The 22,906-nt window shown below is 45.6% G+C and overlaps 1 protein-coding gene across 2 annotated transcripts in view; it reads left to right on the forward strand.

The window, feature by feature from the left end:
• Positions 1-22,906, forward strand: part of HTT (huntingtin) — a 174,085-nt gene extending 151,179 nt beyond the window's left edge. For both annotated transcript variants that reach the window (XM_073647559.1, XM_073647565.1), the window contains 11 exons: positions 36-118; positions 2,645-2,775; positions 2,860-2,989; positions 4,056-4,211; positions 4,672-4,862; positions 5,063-5,177; positions 6,474-6,687; positions 7,043-7,148; positions 7,406-7,568; positions 15,223-15,383; positions 17,429-22,906. In XM_073647559.1, the coding sequence (XP_073503660.1) occupies positions 36-118; positions 2,645-2,775; positions 2,860-2,989; positions 4,056-4,211; positions 4,672-4,862; positions 5,063-5,177; positions 6,474-6,687; positions 7,043-7,148; positions 7,406-7,568; positions 15,223-15,383; positions 17,429-17,642 (1,664 nt within the window). In that variant the 3' untranslated portion in view covers positions 17,643-22,906. The remainder of the gene's footprint in view (positions 1-35; positions 119-2,644; positions 2,776-2,859; positions 2,990-4,055; positions 4,212-4,671; positions 4,863-5,062; positions 5,178-6,473; positions 6,688-7,042; positions 7,149-7,405; positions 7,569-15,222; positions 15,384-17,428) is intronic.

The following is a 22,906-nucleotide window of genomic DNA, read 5'->3' on the forward strand; positions in this document are numbered from 1 at the left end:
ACATTTTCTTTTTATCTTTTATGCCTCTATTTCAGGAGCGCTCATCAGTCACGAGAAGCTCTTACTGCAGATCAACACAGAGCGCGAAATCGGGAACATGAGCTACAAGTTGGGCCAAGTGAGTCAGTCAGATTTTGATTGCTCATAGCTTTATATGCCTTTTGTTATCTATGAGTAAAGGAGGCAGATCCAAACAATTAGGGGCCACGATTGCGAACTGCAGGTGTAAGTTTGGCACCCCACGTCACTGTAAATCCATGCATTTTCTTGCTATGGCATCGGGGGCCGACAGAACAGGCCAATCCCCTGCCAATAGTCACAGCAAGGTTTCTTTCCACCTCCTCAACACAAACAGTGGCACATTTGGCCCATCGATGCGTTGGGGACGACAGCACCTCTTTTTTTCAGGTGAATATGACTGTGTTGCAGTCTCGGTAAAGCATTGAATAGGAAATGGAGCTGGTTTTGTAAAAGAAAAAACCTCATAAATTTGCAAATCTTGGATAGAAAGTCGCCATGTGGCCACTGTCGCCTGACATGGATAGAAAGTCGCCATGTGGCCGCTGTCACCTGACATGGGTAAAAAGTCGCCATGTGGCCGCTGTCTGCTGACATTGATATAAAGTCGCCATGTGGCCGCTGTCTGCTGACATGGATAGAAAGTTGCCATGTGGCCCCTGTCGCCTGACATTGATAGAAAGTCGCCATGTGGCTGCTGTCTGCTGACATGGATAGAAAGTCGCCATGTGGCCGCTGTCTGCTGACATGGATAGAAAGTCGCCATGTGGCCCCTGTCGCCTGACATTGATAGAAAGTCGCCATGTGGCCGCTGTCGCCTGACATGGGTAGAAAGTCGCCATGTGGCCGCTGTCTGCTGACATTGATATAAAGTCGCCATGTGGCCGCTGTCGCCTGACATTGATAGAAAGTCGCCATGTGGCCGCTGTCGCCTGACATTGATAGAAAGTCGCCATGTGGCCGCTGTCGCCTGACATTGATAGAAAGTCGCCATGTGGCCCCTGTCGCCTGACATTGATAGAAAGTCGCCATGTGGCCCCTGTCGCCTGACATTGATAGAAAGTCGCCATGTGGCCCCTGTCGCCTGACATTGATAGAAAGTCGCTATGTGGCCGCTGTCGCCTGACATGGGTAGAAAGTCGCCATGTGGCTGCTGTCTGCTGACATGGATAGAAAGTCGCCATGTGGCCGCTGTCACCTGACATGGGTAAAAAGTCGCCATGTGGCCGCTGTCTGCTGACATTGATAGAAAGTCGCCATGTGGCCGCTGTCTGCTGACATGGATAGAAAGTTGCCATGTGGCCCCTGTCGCCTGACATTGATAGAAAGTCGCCATGTGGCTGCTGTCTGCTGACATGGATAGAAAGTTGCCATGTGGCCCCTGTCCCCTGACATTGATAGAAAGTCGCCATGTGGCTGCTGTCTGCTGACATGGATAGAAAGTCGCCATGTGGCTGCTGTCTGCTGACATGGGTAAAAAGTCGCCATGTGGCCGCTGTCTGCTGACATGGATAGAAAGTTGCCATGTGGCCGCTGTCGCCTGACATTGATAGAAAGTCGCTATGTGGCCGCTGTCGCCTGACATGAATAGAAAGTCGCCATGTGGCCGCTGTCGCCTGACATTGATAGAAAGTCGCCATGTGGCCGCTGTCGCCTGACATTGATAGAAAGTCGCCATGTGGCCGCTGTCGCCTGACATTGATAGAAAGTCGCCATGTGGCCGCTGTCGCCTGACATGAATAGAAAGTCGCCATGTGGCCGCTGTCGCCTGACATTGATAGAAAGTCGCCATGTGGCCGCTGTCGCCTGACATTGATAGAAAGTCGCCATGTGGCCCCTGTCGCCTGACATGGATAGAAAGTCGCCATGTGGCCGCTGTCGCCTGACATGGATAGAAAGTCACCATGTGGCCGCTGTCGCCTGACATTGATAGAAAGTCACCATGTGGCCGCTGTCGCCTGACATTGATAGAAAGTCACCATGTGGCCGCTGTCGCCTGACATTGATAGAAAGTCACCATGTGGCCGCTGTCGCCTGACATTGATAGAAAGTCACCATGTGGCCGCTGTCGCCTGACATGGATAGAAAGTCGCCATGTGGCCGCTGTCGCCTGACATTGATAGAAAGTCACCATGTGGCCGCTGTCGCCTGACATTGATAGAAAGTCACCATGTGGCCGCTGTCGCCTGACATGGATAGAAAGTCGCCATGTGGCCGCTGTCGCCTGACATTGATAGAAAGTCACCATGTGGCCGCTGTCGCCTGACATTGATAGAAAGTCGCCATGTGGCCGCTGTCGCCTGACATGGATAGAAAGTCGCCATGTGGCCGCTGTCGCCTGACATGAATAGAAAGTCGCCATGTGGCCGCTGTCGCCTGACATTGATAGAAAGTCGCCATGTGGCCGCTGTCGCCTGACATTGATAGAAAGTCGCCATGTGGCCGCTGTCGCCTGACATTGATAGAAAGTCGCCATGTGGCCGCTGTCGCCTGACATTGATAGAAAGTCGCCATGTGGCCGCTGTCGCCTGACATGCCACCTAGCTCACGAAGTAATAAGGCAGTGGCCGGTAACAGCAACTTAGAACAACCTTACAAAGCTTACACCATCCATATTTTCCTGTAGGTCTCTATCCATTCTGTCTGGTTGGGAAACAACATCACCCCTCTAAGACCAGAGGAGCTTGATGAAGATGAGGAGGATGAGAATGATGTCCCAGCGCCATCTTCACCTCCAACGTCTCCCATAAACTCCAGGTTTGTCCTTTTTTTCCGAGTTGTTAGTCACTTCAGCTGAATGTTGTGCTATATTGTGATCTGTCCCCTTACATATACCGGCAGGAAACATCGTGCCGGAGTCGACATACATTCCTGTTCACAATTTCTTCTCGAGCTCTACAGCCAGTGGATTCTTCCATCTAATGCAGGGAAGAAGACCCCAGTCATCCTGATCAGCGAGGTGGTAAAATCGGTAAGTCAGAAGGGTTTTAGTAATATAATATATAGGACCCCATGTGATTAGTGGGTTATTCCCTATCCCCTTCCCAACCAAGGTGCTGTAAAAACTCCACCTCTTTCCTCCAGATGTGCATTGTTACTTCCGTTAGAAATGGAATAGCGGTGGAAAAAAATGGATTAGTGAGGTGTTTGCCACACCAGGTACGAGGCAGAGAGGCCATCATTGGCCAATCGTAATTGCCTCATCAGTTATGGATGCACTATAGAAAGTCATGACTGGCTCTGCACCCTCACATTTTCTCTAAGGTAATGCTGGCGGTGCTGTGATCTCCTATCAGGAGAGCGTCAGGGATAAGTTCCCACATTGTAGCCATGAGTAAGGTGAGATGCTGATAGCCAGCAGTCATTTAGTGTCTGTGCTTTAGACGTTTTTGGTCATTTCTATAAAAATAAAATAATGAAAATTACTTGGTTACTTTTTTTTCCTCGCCAGTGCGATCTCATGCACTTTCCTGTTAGGGATAGCTTTCTCTCTTGGCAATAACCCTCCACAGCTGCATTCATAATTCTGAAGAATTTATAAATAAGCGATCAACAAATTTGTCATTGGACACGGAACTGAAAAGGACCATATGCTTTTCCTACCACAGATTCCCTTACAGTTCTTGCTGTAAATAGTTATTTCCCAGAAGTCGTCGCTGTGTTGACATTCTGTGTGATTTCAGCTCTGAAGGTGGCAGCACTTTGAGTGCAGCTCTGGGTTAAAATTCAGACTTCATATATGATAAAATAATTTACAAACTGACTTCGCTTCTTATGTAGACTAATCCTATAAATGAACTGTCAATTGATTATTTGTTATTAGCAGTGCAGACAGTGATCCGGGTGGTTGTTTGACCCTTTAAATCTCCCCTTTACTGCTCATCCATTACATTGTACATTACACATTGGTGGCAATTGTCCAGGTAAAAGCCATACGGTGTGCGGTGCGCAGGGATTGTGCTTAGCGATGTACATGTGCTTTTATCCTCTGTGCATTACTTTGCTGTGTCCTGTAATGTTTCCCCTCTTCTCCGCAGATGCTGGCCGTGTCTGATCTCTTCACCGAGAGGAATCAGTTTGAGACGATGTACGCAGCTTTAACAGAGCTCCAGAAACAGCACCCGTCCGAGGACGAAATTCTCACCCAGTATCTAGTGCCTGCCATTTGCAAAGCTGCCTCCGTGCTGGGAATGGTACGATAAGCCCCTCCATCACTGACTGACTGTCACGTATTTGCTGACTGCAGCTAATCGCCGGTCCAGATGGTCAGACGACCTTGTCGTTGGCCCCAGTGCGGCATTTATCATGTATCCACAGCTCTTGCGTCCCATGTTGGAATAGAACGGTGGTCCCACTTATGTTTGGAGATAGCGGAGCCTTGCACTCCGGTTCATTCATTTCCATGGTCAGTAAGTTAAGCAGTAGTGTGCAGGCGTATCCAATCTAACTGGGGGCATGAGACCATCTCTGCCGGAGGTCTCGGCAATCCTGCATTTCCCATCTGTCTTGTGGATAGGTGAGGAATGTTGTTCGTGGCACTTTTTTGAGATTACATATACATTTAACGCAGAATTTGTCATTCTCGGACTCTACTCGCGATGCCCATTGCAAGATATCTGTAGCCCAAGACCAATCCTGCCATCCTTTTCTCAGGATAAGGCAATAGCAGAGCCCGTCAGCCGCCTCCTGGAGTCCACGCTGCGGAGCACTCATATGCCCAGCCGCATCGGAGCTCTGCACGGCATCCTGTATGTGCTGGAGTGTGACCTGCTGGACGACACCGCCAAACAGCTCATCCCCATCATCAGCGATTACCTGCTGTCCAACCTGAGGGGCATTGCGCAGTAAGTGTCCTACCTGTGGGGGTATGAATTCTTAAAAATGTGATCACCCAAACCAAGGGCAACTGTGGGGCCTGATCCCTGCTTTAACAGGTGGTCAATCTCCATATGGGTCAAGAAAAAGTAGAGCAAGCTCCCTCCAATTCTAAATTTGAGCAATATACCGTATTAGAAAAATCTGACTTATTTCTTTTTTCCTCCAGCTGTGTGAATTTTCACAATCAGCAGCACGTTCTGGTGATGTGTGCAGCCGCCTTCTACCTGATAGAGAACTACCCTCTGGATGTTGGGCCGGAGTTCACCGCGGGCATCATACAGGTACCAAAATTACAATTGCCATCACCTACTAGTCTAAAGCCCCCCATACACCTTAGATAGCTGCCAATCGTTCGCCCTATCCTCCGATACACCTAGAGAGAACCGCTGTCAGACCTCCCCTGGCAGCAGCTTCTCTTAGAGAACAAAAAGATTCTGTCCGAAATCGGATAACCCTGATCATCATCTTCCCCAACATCATCAGTCTGGGGCCCCATACACATTAGGCTGTCACCTGATTCCGTCATATTAGACCTTACTCTAATATGTATGGGGGCCTTAAGTGCAGGTAGTATTTGCACCCACAGTCAGACATGTACATGCGGTATATGTCAGAAGGTGGTCACCTTATTGATAGCCAGACATCCGTCCACTCTGGGAGAAATTTGTTGGGGTGACGCTCAGTCTGCAACACTTTCCTATACTGTGGAATAAATTGTATGCCGGACTGATGGAAGCCAACAGGAACACTTCTTTTTACCACTGTCTGTTGATTGGGGGTCTATGGAAACTTTATCATGCACCCCTGGATCATGTGGCCCAGAGTACCCATTGAATATGGTGCACGAACACAATGTGATGAGAAAATTGATTCTCAGCACCCTGGTCCAGCCTCTGGGTGGGTATTCAGGAGCCCTGAGAACTCTGCCATCCACCACTCGTCTTTGAGGCTGCAATGATAGTCATGCCAGACTGGCAAATCAAAAGAGCGGCAGGTAGGAGGTGGCTCTCGGGGCTCCCATCCTGTGGCCGCTGAATGCCAACCCTGCTGGTGGATGAAGGTGCTGAGAATCTATACTCTCATCAGTAGCACTTATTAGTTTTTTAGGTTTTTTTGGAAAGGGATTTTTCCCCATTATAACACGTGGATTATCCCAACACATCCTGAGTGGGATCCGACTCAGAATGAAGTTTCTTAAAGGCCTGAAGCATCAGTTTATAGAGAAATACCTTGATCCCTTCCTTTCTTGGGATTGCAGAAAGTCAAACACCCAAGATCAGAATATCAGATGGGAATACCCCAAAATGTAAGCTAATACCCAGTAGACTCGTGACTGGTATTGATTATAATTTCAATAATAAGCACAAATTAATTGTGGGAGCAATCTAGCATGCACAGATCACACATACAATGTACGGCATGTCATCCGGGACAGGAAGGCAAGTGAGTGCGGGGGGATCGCATGACTGGTCAGAATTTCATCAAAAGCCGTTTTGATAGGTCGTAAATTACAAAGCTGCTTGGGGTTTTATGGAGACATGGAAAAAAAACCTGGTATCTGTGCTCTCTGTCCTCAGATGTGTGGGGTGATGGTGTCGTCGAGCGAAGAAGCCACACCGTCAATGATATACCACTGCGTCCTGAGGGGCTTGGAGCGCCTCCTGCTGTCAGAGCAGCTCTCCAGGTTGGATGGGGAAGCGCTGGTGAAGCTGAGCGTGGACAGGGTCAATATGCACAGTCCTCACAGAGCCATGACTGCTTTGGGTCTAATGCTGACATGCATGTACACAGGTGAGACAGTGCGATGTGTATGAAAATGGAATTATTTATAAATTAGCATCTTTAATTTTTGCAAAGAATACGCTGAACCTGACTGATCAAATACCTGTGATACCCGGGAAGGTCCTTCCGCTCCGGATTTGAGTGGTGTTGAATCCGAACCCACAGCATTGTGACCACGGTGCAGCGCTAGTGATGTACAGGCTTCACTTCCTCTCCTGCTGTGCACTGATGAGATACAGCTGTGTCTGGTAGAGAGAGAAGAATACAGGAGATTTCTATACATTTGTTCATTACATCAGATCACATGCACAGGACGTCTAAAATCCACATTATGTCTGTTCCACATTATGTCTGTTTTATGTAGGAAAAGAGAAGTTCAGCCCCGGCCGTACTGCAGAGCCGAGTCCTGCGGCCCCAGACAGCGAGTCTGTCATTGTAGCCATGGAGCGCGTGTCTGTGCTGTTTGACAGGTAATCCGTTTGCTATTATTGTAGAATAATCATTAATTTGTATTTCTAGAACAGCAGATTTTGCATTCCGGGTTCTAGGAGAGCTGGTGACCTCTTGTGTTGTAGCGATAGTGATGATGGCCTTATTTGCCTCCTATAACATCTGGATGCCCGTTCTTCTTGCTTTGGTTCTCTGTGGTTTAGATCCCGTTATTCACATGTTGTATTCGAGAACCTCCTGGCTGCATCACAATTATCATGCAATTTTCTGCCTTAAGGATACGGAAAGGATTCCCATTTGAAGCAAGAGTCGTGGCAAGAATCCTCCCCCAGTTCTTGGATGATTTCTTCCCTCCTCAGGACGTAATGAACAAAGTCATTGGGGAGTTTCTCTCCAACCAACAGCCATACCCGCAGTTCATGGCCACTGTCGTTTACAAGGTAATTCGTTAGTGATAACATATTAAAAGGGTTGTCCTGTCATTGACATCATAGAGGGGGCAGACTCGGCGGTGGGCGCTGTTGCCTTGCAATTCTGGAGTCCCACCGTGAACAACGCTTTTATGGAGTCTGTATGTTCTTCTCAGAAATTACTCCCACACACCAAAAACATTAATGTAATACAACATGGAAATGTAATCCACTGCGGAACAGGACCTATGTGAGTGATGACCTCCGTACATCACCGCAGAGGGTGTCAGTGCTGGAGATAGATGGAACGGCACTCATATGGGTGCAGAAAGGGGCTAACGTTCACTCTGGTTACAGTTCTTTACTGTAAAACCCCAAAAAACTGGCCAAAAAAATAAAATCAGCTACATTCACGCAGTGTGAGAAACTTGAGTTTAGGTACTTCATAGACGCTTTCTGGTCCACAATAGTGACTGTAAAGATGATGCTATACCAGGGGTCCTGCACGGTCCCGTACAAGCAGCTCTCCCACTGGTGAATCCTGTGATTGGGCACATTGCCATGGTCTTTCATTTCGTTGGAGAGGTGAAATTGTGCATGTAATTGCCAGCCTGCCCAGACTGAAAAGCTTTTTCTCATCATAGCCATGTACACGTACATGCATTCACATTTTTACCAAAAAATGTGCCTTTCCATGCAAACTTTACTTTTAGATGAGACAAAGCGCATATCCGGCGATCTGCGTGGATTTGGAAAACAAAGCGTTTTTCATCTTTTTGTTAGGTAAGAGCTTGTAGAGTGAGTATGGCAGGTGAGATATCATCTTGTAAAAGTGTTTTCTGTCATGCCATTTTCCAGTATCGGTCTGTTTCGCCCTCATTAACGTCACAATCTTCAGTGACCACCACAGTGAGAGCTGCTCTTGGGTCTCCAGGCGGAGGGGTGAATGCTTTCTAGGCTGTTTTAGTCTATAGACACTTTTCTAACCATTAATGCTATCCATGCACATGAGATAGCTGACCTATTGTTCGGCAGGCCATTACCTCTCCCTTACTCCCCCCATACACATGTGCGCTCAGTTTGGCCGAGTGTTCATATGTTCTCAGTGGGGATAGAGGAGAAAGCCGCTGCTAGACACCTTTTGGCAGTGGCCCCATATCCTCTAAAAACAAAGAGGACCAGGCATGGAAATTTGAATAGATCAATTCTTCTGTGCCCTGAAATCGTCTGACCAAAGAAAGTCAAGAAGCCCCCCAAATACATCAGCTAATCAGACGAAATCTGTGAGATTGGCTGACTCTTTCGTCTACTGTGCATGGGGTCCGTACATCCCAGACATTGCTGCTGCCATAAAGCGCATATACTGCTATAAAGACCATGTAGAAAGGATAGGTGTGCCACCCAGTGGCGTTACTACTGTGGTCGCAGAGCTCAAGGGGCCCACCGATGCCAGCAAATACTTCAGCGGGATGTGCGTCCTCAGGTTGTGTGCGGCAATACACGCTGCTAGCCAATCAAAGGCCAGCAGCTGACGGTGGCGTGCACGTGACTGGGGCGCAAGGAAGTGACATCATACGCTCCTGTTTCTTGCACGCTGAAAGCAGCTGTCGACATCAGAAGAGGACGCCACACAGCGGGGGAGCGGAGGGAAGGTGAGTATAATGTTGGTTTTTTCCTATGCATTAAAGAACAGCAGCAAAACAGGGGACATATATACCAGAATGTGGCCCAGGATGGGGGGATATATCAGGATGGGCCCCAGGATAAGGGATATATACATATAAACACACACACAAATATATATACATACAAGGATTGGGGTGACCCAGTCCAAATCTTGCATCTGGGTCCATTAAACTCAAGTTACGCTACTGGTGCCAACAGAATGGCCAGCCCCAGGAACAGTTTCTATAATAAAAAAAAATAAATATGACGCCCAAAAACAAATTAAAAATAAATAAAATCGCAATCACCACATTCATTGTCTTTAGTAGTCTTGTCCATAATACTCTATCACTTATTATGAATCGTGATCAGGTGGTGTTGCCCTTTAAGCCTGGTGACAGAGCACATAGAAGTGTAAGACGTTTTTCTTAAGTAGAAGGCTTTTACACCTATAAGCACATCCTGACCAAGCTGCCCTGTCATCTGGGGCACAAGTGACATCCTAATTGTCCTTATTTCCTCCACTGCCGGCGCCTGCAGCGAAGTATCGGAACGAAGCGCTTCTCCCTATCACACAACCAGAAGGACCCGCAGTGGGTGACATTTGCAGCCCAAGGATGTGTGAGCAGGTTAAGACCATAATATCCGCTTTTCTTTGTAAGTGGGTTATATGGCCGGCAGGGAGTCCCGCAGAGGCACCGAGGCTTGTAATGTGAGCAGATTAATCTCCCCCGGTGCCATTTACAGTGACTTCCTGTCACCCAGAGCACATTTACCAAGGGCAAGGCTACAAGTGCCGGCTGGAGCGCCCGGCCTCTGCACGGTGCAGCTCGCTGCGGATCTGCTATCATTCCTGTATGCTAAATGTAGCTACAAGCCTAAGCCCCGGTTATAGCAGAGGGATTAATATCCTGGGGAGCTTACTCAAGCAGACGAAGCATAATGGGGACGTCGTTCTTGAACCAGGACAGAGAAAAATAATATATCGTCATTGTTTACTCAGAAAATATTGACATGAAAAATCCGAAAAAGGCTCAACTTCCATCATGACAATAAAAGAAATGTGGATGTTATTGTTAAATTCTGAACACCTTTGCTTGGATCATATGCTATTATCTGAAAATCCGTATGGAAAATCCCCAGAAAATGTGTAATGTCTGAATAGGTTAAATTGGCAGTGTCGTACCAGTAAAAGTGGCAGACGACGCCATGAGTCAGGGGAAACCGTGCTTCCTCCTCTACACCAGGCATCATCATTTCAATAGTATCTGCATTTCAAGGGTGCAGATACAGTTTAGTAGTATGCTGCACTGCTACACTATGCTGCCTGTGTCCGAGTCTCAGCACAGCAGGCGCGATGACGTCCGGCCCCCTTCTGCACACTGCATGGACAGGAGCAGCACCTGGGGAATGGGGCTAGACGGATAGTCTTTTATCAGTCACTATTTATAGGGTGATTGTGTGGGCTGTCATACTATATGGGGTACTTTGAAGGCAGCATGCTGTGTGTGGGGGACATTATACGGTCTGTGGGGCTATCAAACTGTGGCAGACTGCAGTCATCATATTGTTTGAGGACAAAGGGGGGGGCTTCATACAATGTGGGAGACATCATACTGTGCAATTGGCTGTGGGGGAGTCAAACTGTGTGTGGGTCATCATACAGTGTTTGGGATTGCAGTGGGGTACATCATGCTGTGTTGGGGGACTGTAGCAGATATACTGAGTGGGGGATTGTTAGTTTGAAGGCCTATGTGGGCCCATGAGGGACTGTGGGAGAACCGTGAGGGATGACGTACTGTGTGGGGGATATCATACTGTGTTGGGAACTGTGGGGCAATGATACTGTGTATGGGGGGATGGAGGACGAGGGGACATCATACATTGTGGGGATATACTGTGTGGTGTGACTGTGGAGTTGACCTACTATGTGCAGGAGGAGAGTGAGGGACATCATACTGTGTGGTGTGACTATGGGGCCATCATACTGTGTGGTGTGACTATGGGGCCATCATACTGTGTAGTGTGACTATGTGGACATCATACTGTGTAGGGGACATCATACTGTGTAGGGGACATCATACTATGTAGGAGACATCATACTGTGTGGGAGGAGAGATGGGACATCATAATGTGTTGTGGCTATGGAGACACCATACTGTGTGGGGGACATCATACTGTGTGGTGTGACTATGGGGACATCCTACTGTGTAGGGGACATCATACTGTGTGGGAAGAGAGATGAGACATCATATTGTGTGGTGTGACTGTGGGAACATCATACTGTGTGGGAGGAGAACTGGAACATCATACTGTGTAGTGTGACTATGGGGCCATCATACTGTGTAGTGTGACTATGAGCAGATCATATTGTGTAGGTGACATCTTACTGTGTGGTGTGACTATGGGGACATCCTACTGTGCAGGGGACATCATACTGTGTGGGAGGAGAGATGAGACATCATATTGTGTGATGTGACTATGGGGACATCATACTGTGGTGTGACTATGGGGCCATCATGCTGTGTAGTGTGACTATTGAGACATCATACTGTGTGGGAAACATCATATTATGTGGGAGGAGAGATGGGACATTATACTGTGTGGTTTGACTATGAGGACATCATACTGTGTGGGGGACATCATACTGTGTAGTGTGACTATGGGGACATCATACTGTGGTGTGACTATGGGGCCATCATGCTGTGTAGTGTGACTATTGGGACATCATACTGTGTGGGAAACATCATATTATGTGGGAGGAGAGATGGGACATCATACTGTGTGGTATGACTATGGGGACATCATACTGTGTGGGGGACATCATACTGTGTAGTGTGACTATGGGGACATTATACTGTGTGGGGGACATCATACTGTGTAGTGTGACTATGGGGACATCATACTGTGTGGGGGACATCATACTGTGTGGTATGACTGTGGGGGACATCATACTGTGTGGGGGACATCATACTGTGTGGTATGACTATGGGGACATCATACTGTGTGGGGGACATCATACTGTGTGGTATGACTGTGGGGGACATCATACTGTGTAGTGTGACTATGGGGACATCATACTGTGTGGGGGACATCATACTGTGTAGTGTGACTATGGGGACATCATACTGTGTGGGGGACATCATACTGTGTAGTGTGACTATGGGGACATCATACTGTGTGGTATGACTATGGGGACATCATACTGTGTGGGGGACATCATACTGTGTGGTATGACTATGGGGACATCATACTGTGTGGGGGACATCATACTGTGTGGTATGACTATGGGGACATCATACTGTGTGGGGGACATCATACTGTGTGGTGTGACTATGGGGACATCATACTGTGTGGGGGACATCATACTGTGTGGTGTGACTATGGGGACATCATACTGTGTGGGGGACATCATACTGTGTAGTGTGACTATGGGGACATCATACTGTGTGGGGGACATCATACTGTGTGGGGGACATCATACTGTGTAGTGTGACTATGGGGACATCATACTGTGTGGGGGACATCATACTGTGTAGTGTGACTATGGGGACATCATACTGTGTGGGGGACATCATACTGTGTGGTATGACTATGGGGACATCATACTGTGTGGGGGACATCATACTGTGTGGTATGACTGTGGGGGACATCATACTGTGTAGTGTGACTATGGGGACATCATACTGTGTGGGGGACATCATACTGTGTAGTGTGACTATGGGGACATCATACTGTGTGGGGGACATCATACTGTGTAGTGTGACTATGGGGACATCATACTGTGTGGTATGACTATGGGGACATCATACTGTGTGGGGGACATCATACTGTGTGGTATGACTATGGGGACATCATACTGTGTGGGGGACATCATACTGTGTGGTATGACTATGGGGACATCATACTGTGTGGGGGACATCATACTGTGTGGTGTGACTATGGGGACATCATACTGTGTGGGGGACATCATACTGTGTGGTGTGACTATGGGGACATCATACTGTGTGGGGGACATCATACTGTGTAGTGTGACTATGGGGACATCATACTGTGTGGGGGACATCATACTGTGTAGTGTGACTATGGGGACATCATACTGTGTGGGGGACATCATACTGTGTAGTGTGACTATGGGGACATCATACTGTGTGGGGGACATCATACTGTGTAGTGTGACTATGGGGACATCATACTGTGTGGGGGACATCATACTGTGTAGTGTGACTATGGGGACATCATACTGTGTGGGGGACATCATACTGTGTGGTATGACTATGGGGACATCATACTGTGTGGGGGACATCATACTGTGTAGTGTGACTATGGGGACATCATACTGTGTAGTGTGACTATGGGGACATCATACTGTGTGGGGGACATCATACTGTGTAGTGTGACTATGGGGACATCATACTGTGTGGGGGACATCATACTGTGTGGTATGACTATGGGGACATCATACTGTGTGGGGGACATCATACTGTGTGGTATGACTATGGGGACATCATACTGTGTGGGGGACATCATACTGTGTGGGTGCATTCTACTTTGCTGGGAGCTCCGTGGCTTCATCATACTTGTCATATGGGGGGGCGTACTATAGCTTTGAGGCCTTTGCTCAGTAAATGATTGGGGTCCCTTAATTTTTATTTCCTGCACAGTGGTGGTCCCTGCTGGGAGCCTTTATATATGTCCTTTCACATAATTAGGGCCGAGCTGCAATACCATGCACAACCAATGGGGGGCACTGATTCTAAGGGACACTCCAGCATCTACTAGTTATGTCTCTTTCAGTGCCAGTTTTTTAATGGGAACACATTAATTAGTAGATCTGCCTTTCCCCAGGGTGACCTCTAGCACTGCTCTCGTCATCCTGCTTTCCATGAATGCCAGTGAATTTAAATTTCAACTCATTGGCAAAAATGACAATGGAATGAAGATTTACAGATTATTTTTGTGATGTAGGCCTGGTTTGCTTTTGTCCGTGCCTTCGTCTCACCTGCTGCCTTCTGTATTGTGTATGGAGATTGTATTTTGCCTCCAGCTTTGCGTCTTGTCTGCGGTGAAGAAGCCTCCAGCAGAGCCAGGACACAAGCGACTGCTGCAGCGATTTGTCTGTGCCAGTCCCCCGTCCTGTTCAGGAGCTGCACGTGGAGGATCAAGCACAGCAGCAAATAAATGTAAAATGTAACACGGACGCCCGTCATTTAGTAGAGAATTCCCACCCAAGAGTCATGAGAAGCCATCCCATCTGCCTGTATATTTTCCTCTTCTGCTATCTCATTAAAGCCGTGTGATTTCTTCTAAAGTCTTGGCATACTTACTGCTGTCTGAATGTGATCCTACACAACCCCTTTAAATAGATATTTATCCTGAAGAGGCTGGTGTGCTTACTTTGACAATCCATATAATAATGTCTGCATAACCCTTTTTGAAAGGTTTCTTTCCTAACATTTATAATGAGGATTTTATTACTTCAGCTTTATCTGGACCCCTAAAATGCTCTTTTTTTTTTTTTTATTTTTTTTATTTCCGAGTTATACAGCCATTCTGAAATGAATTTTCAAAGCAAGTACACCAGCCTCATCAGGTCTAAGAGATCTGCTTAATAATGTGTGCAGTTTATATTGTGGACATTTTAGTGACAGATCCACAATAAAGAGATTTAATCCATCTTGTACATTTATGGCATATCCATAGGAAGGGGAAGTGCTACTCCTGAGATCCCTGCCGATGGCATCCAAACAGGATGAAATGAGAGGCAGTGAGATATGCAGCAGGTTTTTTTTTTCTTCTTTGCAAGTATATGGAAGCTGCCGAACAAGCAGATCCTATATGCTCTTCTTATGCCTGGGTATGTCCACCTCCGTCTACCCCACTTGGCGGAATAGGACGGCCACTTGTGGCACATCCTAGAAACAATTTGTATATTAGGCACTTGTACACACTGATGAGAACAGGGATGATGTTTTGGTCAATGTCGTTGCTCATCTGATGATCTGCGTCTTTTCTGCAGGTGTTTCAGACATTACACGCCACGGGACAGTCTTCTATGGTGCGTGACTGGGTCATGTTGTCCCTCTCCAACTTCACTCAGAGGACGCCGGTGGCCATGGCAATGTGGAGCCTCTCCTGCTTCTTCGTCAGTGCGTCAACCAGCAAGTGGATCTCTGCAATGTATCCTTAACGCACTTATCCTGCAGTCACCTCCATACATTCACTATCCTATAAATGTCACCTGATACTCCATCACCGCTCACATGGTTAGATTACATTACATTTCCATCACTTAGTAATTGTTTTGCACTGATGATGGCTTTCCCCTCATAGAAACACAGCCCCCCTGCTGCTATCACTGGGATTGAGCCCTCCTTTTATTATTAGAAGGGTCACCATCATTCAGACTGTTACGATCCTCAGTGATCTGCAACGATCTAGAGATGAAGTGCTACATTTGCCTGCAGTGCCTCCACAGGAAGAAAAAAGTATTACACGATTATTAATGAAAGCTATAGCCAACATCTGCCAGGTCCTAAAGAAGAATTGACATTGTGTAGCTATGTTTTACTGTTGTTAATAAATTCCACGACTCCAGTACCCCACACAGAAATCTCTTGTGCGCTACTAGAACATGGGCTTTGTACTTCATTTTTTTTTTTTTTTTTTTTTGCTATCCTTGCCTTTCTTACCTGGTTGCGTTGAATGTTAAAGGGGCTGGGCCTTTGTAAAAATCACTTCTGGAGCGTTTCATTGGGGGACACAGGAACCATATTGTTCATTGGGGGACACAGGAACCCTAGGGGGTTTACAATGGGACAGTAATCTGTAATGGGCCTCACATTTTACCCCTGCTGCTAATCTACGGGCTATGTGTACATGCCCATATAAAGCTAGGATGTTTTAGCCACATCACTATTTTCTTTGCTGTCCGCGCCTGCATCCTCTTCTTTGCAGACATTAAACAATGACTTTACGTATTTGTGTATGCGCAGATCCAGATAGCGACATATGTGCACATGTGCGGACCCATATAGCTGAATATTTGTGCATGCTCAGATCCAGATAGCGGAATATTTGCACATGCGCGGATCCAGATAGCGGAATATTTGCACATGCGCGGATCCAGATAGCGGAATATCTGCGCATGCGCGGATCCAGATAGCGGAATATTTGCACTTGAGCGGATCCAGATAGCGGAATATTTGTGCATGCTCGGATCCAGATAGCGGAATATTTGCACATGCAGATACAGATAGCGGAATATTTGCACATGTGCGCATCCAGATAGCGGAATATTTGCGCATGCTCAGATCCAGATAGCGGAATATTTGTGCATGCTCGGATCCAGATAGCAGAATATTTGCACAAGTGCGCATCCAGAAAGCGGAATATTTGCGCATGCTCAGATCCAGATAGCGGAATATTTGTGCATGCTCTGATCCAGATAGCGGAATATTTGCACATGCACGGATACAGATAGCGGAATATTTGTGCATGCTCTGATCCAGATAGCGGAATATTTGCACATGCGCGGATCCAGATAGTGGAATATCTGCACATGCGCGGATCCATATAGCGGAATATCTGCACATGCGCCAATCCATATAGCTGAATATTTGTGCATGCTCAGATCCAGATAGTGGAATATTTGCGCATGTGCAGATCCAGATATCGGAATATCTGCACATGCGCAGATCCAGATAGCGGCATATTTGGGGGTGCAGCTGTGGACAGTTGGGAAAATCCATCACAAAGGTAAATCACTTGATCACCGCTATTTTGCTACGCAGTGCATACCTGGGTGGCCAGGACTCTCCTATTGAGCATCTGGACTTTTGCAGATGTCCTATCACAAACCCTTAGAGCCTTTTGGGGAGGATATCTGATGACTTGCTGATAGGTTGGTGTCGCACCTCTGGGACCCACACCAATTGGCAGATCAATAAATACTTATCCCTGTTACAAAATGGCACAGCAGACCAGTCGCCCTCCATTCATTCTCTCCATTCATTCGGAAAAAGCGCAGCAGTCAGGAACTGCATAGGGAATGAATGGAGCACGGTTTGCACATGCACCTTCCTAATGGGAGAAAAGTGCCCCGTTCTGAAGAACCGTGCGGGGCCCAGCAGTCCAGTAGATAGGTGATATATTGGTTTAATCATCACGAAAGAAGCGGTAACATTTCCAGCTCATTGCACATGTTGACCTTAACCTTTCCACAGTTTGCCGCATGTGATCAGCAGAATGGGCAAATCAGAACCCGTGGACATCAACCTGTTCTGCTTAGTGGCCATAGACTTTTACAAGCATCAGATCGATGAAGAACTGGACCGCAGAGCCTTTCAGTCGGTGTTTGAGCTGGTGGCGGCCCCCGGGAGCCCCTATCACAGTCTGTTGACGTGCTTACAGAATGTGCACAAGGTCACCGTTTTCTAAGCACTTTTTTTTATGGGTGAGGCTGGTGTTAACCAACCGGAGCGGAGACGACCAGACAAGGGAATGCCCTGCACCTACCTGCTACCGAAGACATCTTCTCCGAGGCCCTGAGCGTTCTCACCCACCCCACCCTGGAGTCGCTGCTGCTCGCACTCTGCTCTGAATGTCGCTTCTTGTAAATATCTTCTGACCGCAACTAGATTTTTTCTTTCTTTCTTTCTTTAATACAGTGAATGTAAATGTCCTGTTCATCGACGTGTTTCAGTCCCGTCAGTCGCCGCACTCCTCCACCTCCTCTTAGGATCCGTTAGTGATACTCTGTGGAGTGACGATGGCACATAGCACCCTGAAGTGACTAGTATTAACGGAGAGCCACGTGATTAACGCCAAACTCCTCCTCTATGACCCCAAACACACAGAGTATTGCAAACTTGTGTCCATGTCTCTGCTTGCAGACCCCATCACCATTAATAATATTTTAAGGTCACAAGATGTTGCGGCTGCTGTACAATAGACTGCCTCTATGTTGCACAGACTGGTTTTAGGCCATTTTTTTGGGCAGAAGACTGTGAATTATTTGCCCCCTTATACCGAGAGAGGTAGCAGTGGATGATAGGCAGTGAAGTGTTGTACGACTGGGGGGTTGTATTGCTTTTCTGGACTCCACCCCGCAGTTGTGGGGGCATCTGTGCGTAACGGGCATTGCAGTAACTTCTTTGATTTTCTTTCACTTAATTTGGGTATAAATGGTTTTAACTTCTATTTCTGTATCATGTAAGATATGTATAATTGTAAAACCTACCGCTGCAATTACAAAGCCGCTCTGCTACATCACCATCGTCTCACCGCTACCATTTTGTCATTCTGGGGCCCAAACATGAGATTTCATCATCCCACAAGTCACAGGTCTGGATACATTAAGGGTGACGTAATTATGTTTTATTATGTGGATAAAAACTGATCCTGTATTGCAGCAAATCATTTTTACTACCCTTCATGGCATTGGAAAATTGTGCTGCCACCTACAGGAGAGTTCTATAAAAGTATTGTGCTATAACATAGTAATTGGTGGGATCAGCTCCCCTTTATTTTAAGAATCTTGGCTTAATAAGAGGTGTTTTGTCCCCTTCCATTTGGAAGAGAGCAACAAGTGACTGCCGAATCTGACTACACAGGGTTTGTTTGAAGTCTGTTACCATAGAAACAGGTGCGGAATGCAGAAACAACAGGATAGAATGTTTCCCGTCCTTTGGCTTCATCTTTATTTTAGATGCACCCGTAAAATAAAATAGTTTGAAAAAGTATGGATACCCATTAATGATGCAAAAAAAACACCACCGGACCAGCAGAAACCACATGTATGTTTTATTATTTTTATGTTTTTGTTTTTATGTGGCCAGAAAGTTCTAATGTGAATTGTGGACCAAGACAGATCACTACATATTATTAAAAGGGGTAGGGGGTAATAAAATGAGGTATTACTCTATAAAGGCATATTCTGGGAGTAGAAACAGCGCCACTCATGGTTATGGGCTGTATCAGGTATTGCAACATTTACCTAAAGGGGCTTCATATTATTATTATTATTATTATTATTTTTTTTTTTATTTCCCTTTAATCCAGATCAACTCATTTTAATATGTTGTATAGTCTAAAGTTTATTTTCATAAAAGCAGCAATTTGGATTTAGTATATAATCCCAGAACGCCATATAAATAACTTGCATGGGCACAAAGTCACCTGATTGGCCATAGTGACCGTTATGTCTGTACATGGCTCTACATTTTGGGATTCCAACATTTCCTAGATAGTAATGTTAAAGAATCAATGCAACTTTTGTTATCTGTTTTTGGAGTTGATAAGGGGGGTAACAATGCATCTTGGTGGGACTTGTACTGGCAGTAGACCAGGCAGCCTCACCAATCTGCTGTCGTCAATGGACGTTCACAAGCCACAGCTCCATTCTCTATTTAGTGCACTCCGATCTCCTGTACTTCAGTGGGAACTTAGCTGCAGTACCCTAGGATGACCACTACACACTGTATGGCGCTGTGGTGTTCGCGCTTTGTACGCTGTGTAGCTAGCATTTTTTTTTTTCTTTTTTCATGTTGGAATTTCTCAGATGTTTTAAAAAAAGTATCAGCTCCTGATTTTCTTCCTCCATAGAGTAACAAAAATCACTCGTTAAAGGGAATGGGACATAAGAAAATGACCTATTGTTAAAGTCATGTTTTTATGGTAAACCTATTTTTACAATTTTTTTTTCTTTCATTTTCATTATTTAAAAAAACAAAAACTCCTTAAATCTTGCAATTTTCACTTTCTGTACTAAAGGATTTTATAGAAGTTACATTAAAGTTGACCGAATCTGGTGCTATTTAATGTATATGAGCTGGGAAGGGGGAGGGGGGGGCGCTAGACTGTCCTCCAAAAAATATTGGGAGCAATAAGGATCAGCGCTTGAAATTTCAATATACGATTTTTTTCTTTCATTTTATCAAGGTTGCGGTTTTCTTCCCTTCGCCTAATAAAAACATCTGAGTGCTCGACTGAGCCGAGTCTTCATGTGCACGCAGGAGTCAGGAGAGATAGGGGTCTTTCCTCTGTCAGCGATCTCGTGCCCTGCTCTTAAAGGCTTATGATGCCTTTTGAGATGGGGAAAAAAAAGATTTTTACATATGTTAGTGTAATTATATTAACTAAAGTTTCAGTTTGCAATCTTCATTTATTTTCGGACTCCCTAATATGCATTTTGAAGCCTGATCCAAGTTTCAGTTTTTTTCTCTTGTGGGAGTGTCTCTCCCAGTAATATAGGCTGGACGGGAGGTCTGTGTGTGTCCAGGAAGCTACTGTCTTCATAACAATTTGTATCGGGCTTTCACAATGGACTCAAAGTGCTGAAGCTAATATATAAGCACAGCTTCGATCCTGCACTTAATTTCCTGCCTTTCTATAGCTTGATTTCTTTGCCTATCTCCCCTCTTATATATGTATATGTACAACCCCCTACCTATCTCTAAGGCTATGTGCCCACGTTGCGGAAATGAAGCAGAAAATTTCTGCTTCATTTCCGCATGTCGTCTCCCGGAAAAACGCATGCGGAATTCCGCACGCGTTTATCGCGCGTTTTCGACATGCGGAATTGCCTTGCGTTTTTTCATGCATTGAATAAGGCAATTCCGCATGCGGAAACGCAAAATGAATGAACATGCTGCGGATTTTTGTACGCAGCATAAACGCTGCGGAAAAATCCACAGCATGGGCATAGAACTTGCGGATTCTCATTGGGGACCATGGGGTGCGGATTAACAAGCGTTTTACAAGCGTTTACGCTGCGGAAAATCCGCATCAAAAACGCTTGTAATCCGCAACGTGGGCACGCAGCCTCACACTGAAAGAAGGGAGTGTGAAACAGAAAGGGGCCATCAGGAGCTCTGACAAATTTGTAACATTTTTGCAAAAACTATGAAAAAGGACTTCACAGAGCGCACCTGCAACATTCCCAATAGAAGTCCGTCATCTCCAGACTATGCGGCTGCTATAAAGCCGATCGCTTAATGCACGGTATGGCCGCCCTCCATCAAAATGATAGAACGGTAATAGAATAAAAAATAATAATCAGAAAATAAAAAATGATTAAAAAAGATAACTCCGTATTCGGTTTTAATTAGTAAAAAATATTATATGCGATACCTTCCTTTTTAAAAAGTTTTTAAAGGTGCAGCCTAAGCCGTAAGTTCTTAAGCTCATTAACCAGGTAAAAAATGAAACGACTTGTCTTGCTTTTGCCTAAAAATAAAACTGGTTTACATTTCTTTACTAATGGATGCGTTTCCATTAAATTCACATCTCATCACCAAAAAGAAAAACCTGCAGTCATAGTGCTAATCTGCAGATAAACATTTTTTTTAAATTTGTGCAAAGCAAGGATGTCCATCAAGAACTCAGTCCCTTTAATGGCCTCACATAAATAAATATTATTTTTTTTTGCTTTACAGGTTCCCTTTAAAAGATGACAGGTGAGCTATGTGTAGCCACCACTAGAGGGAGCTCAGGATTTATTATTGAATGCAAAATATTCCTGTATGCAGGAAGCTCCCTCTAGTGGTGACTGTAGGCGGACAGTATTTTGTCTTTTCAATTCTGTCTTTTCTGGGTTTTAATAGTTTTAGAGCAGATCTTTAATCTATTTAGGATTAAAAAAAGGGAAAAATTAATTTGAGGATCGTTTTAATGTTCAGATGATGGCAGTGATGGCAAGACCTAAACCTCCCTGCAGTTTTACAGAACTGAACTTGGATGGCAATAGAATAGGCTAGTGATTTGGTTCAAGAAATTTACTGGGGGTCCATGTCCAGGACCATGCAATGCCGGCCTCATAGGTGCCCCCTTCACAGATTTTGTTGTTTTTGATGTAAAGCATTGCCCCTTGTATTTTTTTTTTTTTTTTTTACGTACACCCTAGTGGCGCCCTACAAAGCTTATTATATAACCTAATGGCGTCCATCAGCCATCTTTAGAAATATCATTTTTTTCTTGCTACATTTTTTTTCAATAATTCAGATCATTATCGTTCCGAATTCTTCTGTCTTAGACATCAAAACCCTTTAGAATCTCTTATTCTTATGTGCCCATGACAACACTTCCTACTTCTTTATATTGACAGTTTGGCATTTCATTAGCGCTCTCTGGCTCCTTTAACCAATCAGAATACAGCTTTCATGTAATGCTTGAGTTAAGGGAATAAAAATAAAATGAGCTCATTGGGCCAATGAAAACCCTAAAGTGATAGAACACAGGAGCTGGAAGTGTTGTCATGGGGACGCCGGCCGATAAGATGAGATCTATAACTTTTTATGATGACTTGGGACAAGTCAAACCGACCACAACACACCAAATATGGTAGCACCTACTTATTCTATTCCTGACCTACAGGAGAGGCTGCACCACTGAGGAGTGTCCCGATAACCGGGCAAGTAGAGCGGGAGCTGCTGTGTCCAGTCCTCCATACTGCTCGTATCTGCTATGTTCCTGCATGTGGTTCGGGCCCATTCATTCCCATTTTCTCATCTCGCCTCATGTATTTCCAGCGTTTCATGGAACAGACCACTTTGTAATCTCTCCTGGACCATGATGGGAAATCTCCGGAGTCCAAACTTTGTTTGTTTTCACAGTATAACAGAGAATATATTCAGATGTATGTTTAAATTAAAGATTGCTGGTTATATTGCACACTTGAATTAAAGAATTGTTAAACCATCGAA

The sequence above is a fragment of the Phyllobates terribilis genome, unplaced genomic scaffold (assembly GCF_046119375.1).
Source record: "Phyllobates terribilis strain yellow unplaced genomic scaffold, ASM4611937v1 Scaffold_1__5_contigs__length_1240528914, whole genome shotgun sequence".
In the NCBI taxonomy this organism is placed as follows: Eukaryota; Metazoa; Chordata; class Amphibia; order Anura; family Dendrobatidae; genus Phyllobates; species Phyllobates terribilis.